This window comes from Neomonachus schauinslandi, chromosome 10, assembly GCF_002201575.2.
Source record: "Neomonachus schauinslandi chromosome 10, ASM220157v2, whole genome shotgun sequence".
Lineage (NCBI taxonomy): Eukaryota > Metazoa > Chordata > Mammalia > Carnivora > Phocidae > Neomonachus > Neomonachus schauinslandi.
In genome coordinates this window covers 80,431,222-80,443,832 of record NC_058412.1, presented here as the reverse complement: position 1 = coordinate 80,443,832, position 12,611 = coordinate 80,431,222, and the positions used below count along the sequence as shown (strand labels likewise).

Genomic DNA, 12,611 nt, shown 5'->3' with positions numbered 1-12,611 from the left:
AACTTCGTGCATATTATTCCTCATCTTCTCTGTGTACACATGCAATTTTTTTCACATGCAATTTTAAAAATGGCGTGTTACTGTCTATTATTTGTAAATATTGTATACTGGGAATTCCAGCTCACGTGATCAGCCTTCCAAAATAGTCTGTTTCATGGCTGTTTAGGATTCCATAACACACTATGACTGATGCTTTTCCAATTGCTAAACACAATTGGTTTCTAATTTTTTCATGATTAGGATTAATATTCTAACGACCATTCTTGTACATTAATATCGTATATATCCTGAAGCACTACTTTGAATCTGGAAGTACGGATTTAAAAAACCCCCTTCCCCAAGTGAGACTGTACGTATCTACACTTTGTCCAGCAGTGTAGGTGAGTGACTTTTACCTCCCAAGCCCCCAGATTTCAAATATTTTTGGTCATTGCCCAATAAGAGAAGAAAAAATTCCATTTAAATATTCATCTGCATTTCTTTTTTTAAAAAAGATTTTATTTATTTATTTGACAGAGAGAGACACAGCGAGAGAGGGAACACAAGCAGGGGGAGTGGGAGAGGGAGAAGCAGGCTTCCTGTGGAGCAGGGAGCCCGATGCGGGGCTCGATCCCAGGACCCTGGGATCATGACCTGAGCCGAAGGCAGACGCTTAAGGACTGAGCCACCCAGGCGCCCCTATTCATCTGCATTTCTTGAAATCATGATGAATGAACGTGTCTTTTATAAGTTTAGTATTAATTTGCCTTTAAGAACTTCTTGTTATGTTTACTGTCTATTACTTAATTGATTCTCATATAAATCTCACTGCTGCGTAGGAGCTCTTTATTCATCCATGATATTAACTCTTTATCATACGTGGAAGTTTCCATGTATGATATTCCAAATACTGTTCAGAGTTCACTACTTTCCTTCTATTTTTGTTTATGGAAATTCTTTGGTGTAGATATTTTTATTTTTTACTTGGTCAAATTTCTGTTTTCTCTGTTCTCACAATTTTTTTCTAAAAGCTCTACCACCAAATCAGGAAAATATCTATATACATTTTCATTGAGATATATAAAATGTTTTCATTGTTTTGCTGTTTTGACTGTTTGAGTTCTTTACTCTGTCTAGAATATAATTGGGTATGGTAGGAGGGAGAGATTGAACCTAAGGCTTTTATCTAAATAGCTGATGGATCATTTCAGAACCGCTTATTGAATAATAATTCCACTTTTATTAGAAAATAAATTATTTATTTGGGACTTTCTTGGTTGATTTGAATGTGTATACTGATGCCAACAGTACCTAACAGTTTTAGGGTAAATGTTAGTATCATTTAGAGCTCTTCTTCCCAATGTTATTTTAATAATCTCATCATTTTAATCTTCTGGGTGAATTTTAAGAACCACCTGCCAACTTTTGAGCCCACTCATTTTTTTTTTAAAGATTTTATTTATTTGAGAGAGAGAGAATGAGAGAGAGAGAGCACATGAGAAGGGGGAGGGTCCGAGGGAGAAGCAGACTCCCTGCCGAGCAGGGAGCCTGATGCGGGACTCGATCCCGGGACTCCAGGATCATGACCTGAGCTGAAGGCAGTGGCTTAACCAACTGAGCCACCCAGGCGCCCGAGCCCAGTCATATTTTTATTGGAATTCCATTAAAACTATAATTTTAAGAGTCGCTATTTTTACAATTTCCAGTTTTCCATATAAGAAAAAACATACATTTCTATTACAGTTTTCCTTAAATCGGTGTTTCTCAAGATTTCTTTCATTATTGTTCCCCTTGGAGCCTTTTAAGACATTTTTATCCTAATTGCCTCCTTCCCAGTGAATTTTTAATACCACATACAGGATATTGCTTTAGATTTTTTTTTCCAATAAGAACCAATTTTCTCCCCATTGGAAACAACATCACTCCCACTCTTTGTCGATATGGAAGCTTTAAATCTCAATTTTCCTGAGATATAGGTCAAAATTTGCATTTTTTTCTCCCCTATAAATCCTATATATTTTTGAAAAGATTTTGCTAAGAAATTTTATAGACATCTCTGTGACATGTTGCAAATGGGATCTCTTTCCCCATTATGTTTTCTGGTTGGTTATTGCCAAACAAGTTTACCATTTTGGAATATCAATTTTATTCATTTGCTTGCTTTTACAAATATTTTGTTTATTTTAATGAAGTTGGCATAGACAATGTCCATTTAAAACCCAGATGCCTAGGCCAAAAAGTACAAATAAAATAAAAAAGAGCAGTGCTCTGTTGTAGACACTTCTGCATGAATAACTTTATTAACTACCTAGGAAAATCACAAGTTTCGGGCATCTTCTGACAAGATTTTTCTTTAATCTTAAAATGATTTATCTTCAGTGAAGCCATCTTTGGAGTTAGTCCCTATTCTCACTGTCTCTATGCCACCTTGACTCCAGCCCGATATTCCTCTTCTTTGGGGCCAAACCCTCAGATTTTCAAAGCAGCTTTAAGTGAAGGAAAGGCCATTTTTCCACAGCTCGGTTCTCTGAGAAACTTCCATTTCCCACTGAGAGCCACAAGTCCGGGAGGGAAGTAACTTCCTGAAGTTGCCAGAACTTCAGGGCCAATCGGAAAGCCATTATGAACACTGCATCGGTGAGTCTTATTTACCATAAGCCTGAAGACCCACAGTCCTGGAAAACGTGGCCCCTCAGTGTACACGCGTAATTCGTAAAAAGGAGAGGGCAACAGGAAGGGCACTGAGGTTTCATCACCAAAACTCAGCACCAGGGAAACAAATGATAATGACTAATGGACACCAGAATTCACATCACCAGATGTCTTAAGGAGGTGAGGTGCCAGTCTTCAATTCCATCTTGAATGCCACATGACAAAAGAACTATTTTTAAAACTAAAAGAGGATTAAGGGGGAAAGAAGAAAAGATAAAAATAATATCTAAACTGTTGAATGACCCCCTGTTTGTTCCTGATAAACTTCAATCACATCTTCCTCCATTCCCAGCTCCCTAGGACTGTGATTATCAGCAATCCTCTGACCTTCGAAGAGAAACCTGAGTGAATTCACTGGAACATCCAGTCTTTGACAATATGATTCTCTGAGTTGCCGGAGATGTGTCGTCCACCATCCTCACTTGAAAGTGAATCTCACTGCACCATGTCCAGTGACTCTGAGTTTAATGTATGCTCTTTCCTTATCCCTCAAGTCCCCAGTAGAAGGTTTTGCCTCCTGGTCAAACGTAATGATGATAGCTTCACCCAGAGTCTCCTCCACAAAGTAGTGGCCTTGGGGAGGCAGGACCTCGCCCGGGGACTTACAAATCCATCTCTTCCCCACAGCACACCACCACAGCAGAGGGGACTTCTGCTACACCTAGAATATTAATTTTATATAATAATATATTAATTCTAACTTCTCCCCGGTAATTCTCTTGAGAGTTATACATACATTATATGATCTGAAAATAATAATAAAGTCCTTTTCTCCCTTACAGTAAACATGCCTTGGTTCTTTTATGTATGATTGCCTCAAGTGGGCAATTCTCGAATATGTTAAGTAATGCTGCCTTATTTGGGCATCTATGCGTGTAAAACATCTAACACTACAGTGGTTCACCATTAAGAATGTTAGTGACTATTGGTTTGAATCAATGTTATTTATTAAGTTAAGGAAGTATCTATTTTTCTAAGTCACTTTATTGGTAATTGGTATTGAAGTCACTTTATTGGTAATTGGTATTGAATCTTAGCAGATGCCTGTTTGACACCCTTCAGGATAATCATATGACAGGGTGATGTGTGCATCTGGTCGACGGGATATATTAAAATAACTATTTCCTAATATGAAGCTATTTTTTAGATTTGGAGATCAATGCCACCTGAACTTCAGAACTCTAAAATGTATACCACTAGAATATGAATTCTTAACAGAAGCTAGGGCCAACAGGGCAAAAAGTGGTTCTTGGGGAGAGGGCAAGAAAATCTTAGATATTGCAATGGTCTGTGGCCCTGACAAGTGCCATGGTACATCAACAGATATATAATAGATATGTGGCATTAAAACTAAGGAAGGGAAGAGGATTGGGGAAGGGAAATGCCTTTTTAGACTCTACAGGGGAGCATTAATGAGGAAAAAAAAAAGGGTTGAGGAAAACTGCTCTAGATTCTATAGGCCTATATTTAATTTGAGTTTTCACATCTCTGCTTGTTTATATCTATGAATGTCTTTATATTACCTTCCACCATGAATAACAACTTGGCCAAGTACAGAACCCATTGGTCACAAACTTTTACCTTCTCATCTCCGTACAACTATTCACTGTCTTCATGCAGTGACTTTTACAGAAGAGAACTTTGCATGCCAGCCTGGTTTTTGATCCTCTGATACGAAAATCTGATTTTATGTTTGGACCAGTGGTTTTCAAGAGAATTTTCAGTGACGGCAGAAATGTTCTACATTTGTGCTAACACGGTAATCCCTGGTCACATCTGGCTATTAAGCCCTTGAAATATGGCTAATGTGACTGAAGAACTAATTTTTAATTGAACTAAATTAATTAATTTACTTAATTTAAATTTACATATTCATAGCTACATATGGCTAGTGGCTACTGGAGTGTATTGTATAGGTCTGGATGCTTATAGGATTATGTCTTTGTTCTCGAAATAAAAAATTTTCACTGACTTGATGGTCATTCTAGAAAAATACTTTTCCTTTTTGGTCTATTATCTTACCCTTCAGTCTAAAAGCTTAGCTCTGGTCTTAAGAATTCCATCCTGTGCCAGTCAGATAAATTACATTTCTCATTTCTAGTCCTGTTGAACTTAGCCTTTGGCTGATGTTTTCATGGGTAATAAGCATCCACAGGAAAGTGAGGGTGGACAAATCAGACATGGCTAGATTTCTGCTATGAAAGGCAGGGAATCCAAAGAAACATTTAAAGACATAATTTGTGCTATTTTCCCACTAATTATAGATCTTTTCAGTAAATGGTTTCGGTTAAGTGTAGTAAAGGTACAGTTTATCTTAATCTTGAGTTCAGAATAAAGATTTCAGCATAGCGTGATTGGAACCCACTTACCCAGACCTGCTTCCACTGTCTCATTAGCTGGACTCACAATTACAGGCCTCACGGGCTTGTATTCTTCTGAAAGACAAACATCCGCAGGGCTTCTTAGTCTCTTACAGATCAGAATCTCAACTGATGACAACAGTTAGCAAAATGTACTAAAAATACCACGTGGCAGCTGGCCAGATATTCCCCTGAGTGCCCAAAGCGTATACGGCAGGGGACAGAAGGCAAGAGGTGAAGGAAGGAGGCCAACGAGGAGGTCACAGCTAAACCACGAATACCTGCTACCAAGCCTGAGCCCTGCTCACCCATCGAGTTTGGTGCTACAAACACACACATCACCAGGACACCAGACAAGTTCCTCTCTTGAAGCAAATCAGGAACAACAAGGAGCTCTGGGGACGGACTTCCGTGGAGGAAGCATTAACCGGAGAGACCATCCAGTGCTAGACCTGCTTGTCTTTAGTAATTGTAGTAATGACCCAAGAGTGGAATGCCAAGCGATTCGACAGAATTTATTTAAAAGGGCAGAAGAGTATTAAGGAGCTCCAGAAATTCATCTGAGTTTTATTTACAAGAAGATGGACTTCGAAGGTCCATCTGTGGCCAAGCCTGAGAAACTATGAATTGAAATGCCCATATTCCACCACAGTCAAAAAAAAAAAAAGTAGCCTCCATCAGGGCAGGATCTTGTCTCTCTTGTTCTCTAATGTACACCTAGAACAGTGCCTGGCATATAGTAGATGCTCAATTAATATTTTTGAATCTGTTTTACGAAAACAAAATATGACCCCTTCTCTGATGAAGTGTATTATTTCTATAAAGGGTATCAGGAAAGAAGACAGAGTATTTAAAACATATTTGACCTATTAAAAAAAATTCCCTAGTTCTCTCTAAAATTCTATCTGCTGGTCTGGTTGCTGTATGTAAAGAAAGACAAACCAGAACTACCCCATGGCCAGAGACAGGCTGCTAAAAACCCAGGATGGGTGTGATATAAGGACTGTTGAAAATTATAATTCGCTGATGCTTGTAGGACTTGGGCAAGGAATTCATTTTGATTCAATAAAATTAACATTTGAAAGGGCGCCTGGGTGGCTCAGTTGTTAAACGTCTGCCTTCGGCTCAGGTCATGATCCCAGGGTCCTGGGATCCAGCCCCGCATCAGGCTCCCTGCTCCTGGCTCCTTGCTCCTAGCTCCCTGTTCCTGGCTCCCTGCTCCACAGGAAGCCTGCTTCTCCCTCTCCCTCTCCCTCTCCCACTGCCCCTGCTTGTGTTCTCTCTCTCGCTGTCTCTCTCTCTCTGTCTCTCTCTCTCTGTCAAAAAATAAATAAAATCTTTAAAAAATGTTTAAAAAATAAATAAATAAAATTAACATTTGAAAAATATAAATTATTAGAGAATTGAGAAAACCTAGCTATATGTACGGTGATCATATTTAGGGTTTATCTGAGACAGTCCCCATTTATGCTGGTTGTCCCAGCATAATTACTAATAAGGCCCCTTTAACTTTTAAAATCCTGGTTAAAGGAACTCTTCTTTTATCACTGAAAGCTTACAAAATCTACTATTTACAGAAAGGCTGAGCATTCTGCCCATCCCCAGGTAATTTGTAGGAGTGCATTTTCTTGTAAAATAGCTTTTAAGGTGAAACATAATTAATAGAGAACTGAAAGCCTCGGGAAGATTTACAAGAATAATTATCTATGCCTATTTATTTCTCCTCTGTTTTGCACCAGGCACATGGTCACAAGCTGAGCATACTTGATCTCTAATCTCCCCAACAACCTTGGAAAGTTGTATCATCTTACAGAGGAGGAAGCAGGCTTAGAGAGGGAAAGTAACTGAGCTAACAAGAAACTAACAAGAGGTACAGCGCACTCTGGGAATGCAACATATTCCAAAGCCCATTAGCATCCACCCCATCAAGATCAAGTCAACGTTCGTGGATGGAACTGGAGGGTGTTATGCTGAGCGAAATAAGTCAATCAGAGAAAGACATGTATCATATGACCTCACTGATATGAGGAATTCTTAATCTCAGGAAACAAACTGAGGGTTGCTGGAGTGGGGGGTGGGGTAGGAGCGATGGGGTGGCTGGGTGATAGACACTGGGGAGGGTATGTGCTATGGTGAGCGCTGTGAATTGTGCAAGACTGTTGAATCACAGACCTGTACCTCTGAAACAAATAATACATTATGTGTTAAAAAAAAAAAAAAAGAAGAAGATAGCAGGAGGGGAAAAATGAAGGGGGGTAAGTCGGAGGGGGACACGAACCATGAGAGACGATGGACTCTGAAAAACAAACTGAGGGTTCTAGAGGGGAGTGGGATGGGAGGATGGGTTAGCCTGGTGATGGGTATTAAAGAGGGCACGTTCTGCATGGAGCACTGGGTGTTGTGCACAAACAATGAATCATGGAACACTACATCAAAAACTAATGATGTAATGTATGGTGATTAACATAACAATAAATAATTAAAAAAACAAAAAAGATCAAGTCAATGTTCCTTACTGCTAGACACTCAGACTCCCCAAGCGAAAGTGCTCAGAACTGTCCTTCCTCGTACACCAGTCACAGGGAACCCAAGAGCTCTCTGGAAGAACCATCTTTAGTCATGCAAAGAACAAGCCTCTTACTTCGGTTGGAAAACATCTCTTACCGTCTAATTAGCACTGCATCTGAAGCAGGAATGCAAAACATGTATATAGTATTGGCAACAAAAAAGCTAAAGCCATGAGACCTTTGGCAAGTCATCAAGCTTCTCCTGGGTTTAGTTCCTCCCTGAACAATGAAGGTAGTATTAGAATCATGGTTTCTGGGCCTTCCCAGATTCAAACTCCTAAGATTGGAGCTGTGACTCACCTATAGTCATCAGTTCTATAACCCGGGTAATACGGTATTGCTTTCCCAAGTACGTGTAGAATGTTCCACAAGTATATTTCCCATTATGTGCTGCAGTCACATTTGCTATGATGAGTCTATCTGTCACTCCAATAAAGTTTATATTGTCAAGAAGTAGAGGTTTGCAATCCTAGATAGCGGGAGGGGTAAGAAGTATTAAAACCAATTAATGATTTTCCGCAGCCTACCAGCAAAAGAAACTCCATTTTTTCTCACTGGCAAATGTCTTATGCGTGTCATGTATATATACATATATATTCATATTCATAGATATTTCTACATACATGAATTGAATACCTCAGGAAAATTTACAAGAATAATCATCATACACTTGTTTATTTCTCCTCTGTTGTCAACCAGACACATGATCACAAGCTGAGCATATATGTGAATATATATGACTATGTTCCTTGCGTGTAAGTTTTAATATAATATTTTTTTGGCAATAGTCCCAATTACATTCCCAGGATATTAAATCTTTATGCCTATGAGCCTTGCACTTTGAAGACAAGTGAAGACAAATTTACTTTGCAAGAAAACCATGTTTGAGGACAGAATGTTAATGTGATAATTTCTCAGTAATGCTGTACTTCCTTTCTGCATTGATATTATTTATTTTGTATTTCTTAACCTCTATAAGATGATTACCCATGTAAGCTCCAACAAACTGGGTAGATCAAAGGTGCCAAAACATGACGTTTTCCATGGAATGCTAGCCAATCCACTCTTAAGACAGTTACAGAAACCACTCAGTTTCTTAAGGACCACTTAATATTTTTAATAAAACAAAAACACAATATATTTTATAATAAATAGAGATTTCTCAAACACCTTAAATTTATAATCAGCCTTATCTTTATATCTTTTATTTCTACTATCCTTTTCTCAACTTTATCTTGTTAAATAAAATTAACAGAAAGTAAGACTTTCATTAAATGTATGCAGTCTTACAACTTAAAAAAAAAAAAAATTTCCTATTAAGTTTTACCACGCAAAAGCAAGCAATACGTCAAATGAAAAAGTACCCTGCAGATTCACCCTATTGTCTAGGACAGAAAACAATTTTATCTGCTGGAAAAGTAAAATACCATATTTCATGTAAAATTACCTTATGCCACTCTATTTTGGGTAACTCATTTTTTTCATCTTTAAAAAACTCCATGTAAGGACACACAAGCTGTCCATCTGCTGCAACAGGTAGTCTCTGTGTAAATATAGCTTCTGTGTTGTAACACAAGTTAGGTTCATGCTGTACAAACTTAATAGTTATTTTAATTTTGAGGCAGTAAGTTGAATTCCTAAAATCAATCAAAATAGGTGAATTCAGCACAATTAACGATGTTTCTGTCCTTAACTGTTGCAGGCACACAGAACACATGTTTGTAACATATGGATTCCTTTCTTTTTTTTTTTTTTTTAAAGATTTTATTTATTTGAGAGAGAGAGAACACATGAGAGGGGATAGGGTCAGAGGACGAAGCAGACCCCCCCGCTGAGCAGGGAGCCCGATGCGGGACTCGATCCCGGGACTCCAGGATCATGACCTGAGCCGAAGGCCGTCACTTAACCAACTGAGCCACCCAGGCGCCCCATATGGATTCCTTTCATACCTTACGGCGCAATAGTAATGTCCTGAATCCTCCACCTTAGCAGGAACAAACCAAAGTTTATCTTCGTGCTGATGAATCCTGGAGTCTGCTTCCACAGATATAGGTGTCTTGCTGTCATTTTTATACCAAATTATAGGGCCTTTCTTTTCATTTGGGTTAAGAAGACATGAACGAACATCAATTTCATATGCAGCTGAAACTAAAATTATTCGTTCTGCACGTTCCTCGCATATGTCTTTTAAAGGGAAAAAGAGAAAGCAATTTCTGTGAGAAATTCATCCATGTTTCTTAATGTAATATCAACATTTAAACACATCAATTATAAAATACATCAGTTCATATTATATATGAGTTTTAACAGCTTTACGATTAAAAGCATCATCCTGGAAGTCTGAAAGATTTATACTCAAATCTAGTCATGCCACTTACTATTTGTGTGCCCTTGGAAAAGTTATTTAACCTCTCTTATCCCCTCTTTATTCATCTGAAAATTGGTGCTAATGTAGCAGGAGAGAGATCTGCTTCAGTACAAAATGGACTGGATTTGCCCTCCCACCGAAACAATTTAAAAAATGGACCAAGTATATGAAACAATATTCAAGACATTGAACATCACGGAACAAAGGACAGAAATACCAGAAAGATGGAAAACAGAGTAGGTGAGCCCTACAATTTCCCAAATTACTGCCTAGAGAAAGGTTCTAGGTCATGACATTGCAAGGAGGAAACATAGGCAAAGCCCAGGGTTCTCTCTGAATGGAGAAGATAGAGCTGGAAATCCAGGTAAACCAAAGTTTGCAGGACAGAGTACCAAAGGGATTAGAGCTGTATATATAGAGAGAGAGACAGAGAGTTTTGGAGATCTATACAGTCTCTCTCAAGGTTTCAGCTGAGTACCAATTAGTATAAGTATATAAGAAAACTACCCAAGGCCAGAGTGAGAATTGCCAAAAGGATTAGAGTGAAAATCCACTGGAGCACATACTTCTGTTCTCAACAGCTAGAATGGAAAACCTCATTAATCATGGAACATCAGTAGGGTACCCAGAGGGTTTTGACCCTGGAGATGGGGCAAATTAGCCCTAAAATAAGCCTTTTTCTGATTCTGACTAATAAACCTTATAAGCAAAACCTGAAAGGATCAATGATTTCCAAGTGACAACCCTGTGGCAGAACAGTTCAAGAACATTTTTAGTAATACAAAAATACCCAGCACTCAAAATGGTAAAAACCTACAATGTCTAGCATTCAATCAAAAATTATTAGGTGTGCAAAGAAGTGGGACAATACAATCAATGATAAGAATAAAATAATCAGGGTGCCTGGGTGGCTCAGTCAGTTGAGTGTCTGCCTTCGGCTCAGGTCATGATCTTAGGGTACTGGGATTGAGCCCGGCCTCAGGCTCCCTGCTCAGCAGGGAGTCTGCTTCTCCGTCTCTCTCTCTGTCCCTACCCCCACTTATGCTCACACTCTCTCTCTCTAAAATAAATAAACAAAATCTTTTAAAAAAAGAAGAAGAAAATAATCAATCAAAACTGACCCAGAAATGATACAGATGACAGACATAATAGATTGAAAATTAAAATAGTTATTACTACTGTGTTCCATTTGTTCAAGATACTAGATCAAACATGTTGAGTAGAGACATAATAGAGACTTTTTTTAAAACTTAAATTTCTAGTGCTGAAAACTACAATGCTGACTTAAAAAATACATTGGATATGATTAATGGCAGATTTGACACTACAGAAAAAAAGATTAGTGAACCTCAAGCCATAGCATTATTAAATCTCTTTAAAGATAACTGAATGTTTAAAGCAAAAATAAAAAAAGTATTGTGAGATTTATAACATATAAAGAAGTAAAATGTTTAGGAACAATTAGACAAAGTTCGAGAAGGGAGAAGTGGATGTATATTGTTTTAAGTTTTTTATAGTATATGTGAAATAGTACAGTATCACCCAGCAGTAAGTTAAAGACGGATACCATAAGCCTGAGAGCAGTTATTTTAAAAAAGACAAGCTATTAGTATATGCCAAACAAAGGAGATAAAGTGAATTATGATATATGGATGACAAAAAAGCACATGAAAAGAAGTTCATTGTCATTAGCAAGAAATGGAAATTAAAACTACAAACAGGTATTACTCCTTTCAGTATTAAAATTGAAAAGCTCAACAATATCAGGTGTTGGTGAGATGTGGAACTTTCGTTCACTGCTGGTGAGGGTATAAAATGGTGCAACTGCTTGGAAGACACTTCAGTAGGTTCTTAAAAAGTTTGATATAAGCCTAACATATGACCCAGCCATTCCCCTCTGAGGTATTCACCCAAGAGGAATGAAAACATAGGCCCATTCAAAGACCTGAACGCTAACTTTCATAGCACCTTTACTCTGAATAGTCAAGAACTAGAAATAGCTGAAATGTCCATCAAATGTGAATGGATAAATAAATGGTGATATACCCATACAATAGACAACTACCATGTAATAAAGTAATAACTATCAATTTATACCATATGAATGGATCTCAAAAAAATTATGCTGACTAAAAGAAGCCAGACTAAAACAAACAAAGAACTGTCTCTTGATGGCTCTCAGCTGTGGGTTCGTAACGACTACATTTAACACCTCTTCTGAATGAAAGCCAGGATCTCCCATCACACTCTTCAATCAGCAACAAAGTCGGAGGAGGCCTGGCCTTGACATTGGAGGCCTGGATTTTAGCTCCTGTTCTGACATTAGCTATGTGAGCTTGGGCTCTTAGCCTCACTGTGCCTCAGTTTCCCAATCCGTAAATGAGAGAACGTACAGTACAGTTCTGGGATCAGGAGGCTCTCTATTCTGGGATTCAACAGAAATAGGTGAGGGAAAAGAATGACTCTGTCAGGGAAGGTACTTCATGTATTCTAAATAATAGGATTTCTCAGCAGACAAGAACACGAAGAAATGCTTAACTTACCGGCTTCCAGAGAAGAAATCAGTACAGCTATGAAACAAACAAGCCTGAGTAACACTTTCATATTCTCCTGGAAAAGAGAGGA

At 38.2% G+C, this 12,611-nt stretch overlaps 1 protein-coding gene and 1 pseudogene across 2 annotated transcripts in view; both read right to left on the bottom strand.

Moving 5' to 3' along the window:
- IL1R1 (interleukin 1 receptor type 1) overlaps window positions 1–12,611 on the bottom strand; it is a 71,157-nt gene that overhangs the window by 8,439 nt on the left and 50,107 nt on the right. Inside the window, 5 exon segments of the mRNA XM_021680339.2 lie at window positions 5,061–5,126; window positions 7,919–8,087; window positions 9,066–9,255; window positions 9,568–9,802; window positions 12,530–12,596. Coding sequence (XP_021536014.2) covers window positions 5,061–5,126; window positions 7,919–8,087; window positions 9,066–9,255; window positions 9,568–9,802; window positions 12,530–12,596 — 727 coding nt within the window.
- Window positions 2,364–4,873, bottom strand: LOC110572051 (annotated as a pseudogene). Its single transcript, XR_006540819.1, has 2 exons — window positions 4,778–4,873; window positions 2,364–3,307 (listed from the first exon to the last, which is right to left on the bottom strand). The product of XR_006540819.1 is annotated as a small ubiquitin-related modifier 1-like (transcript).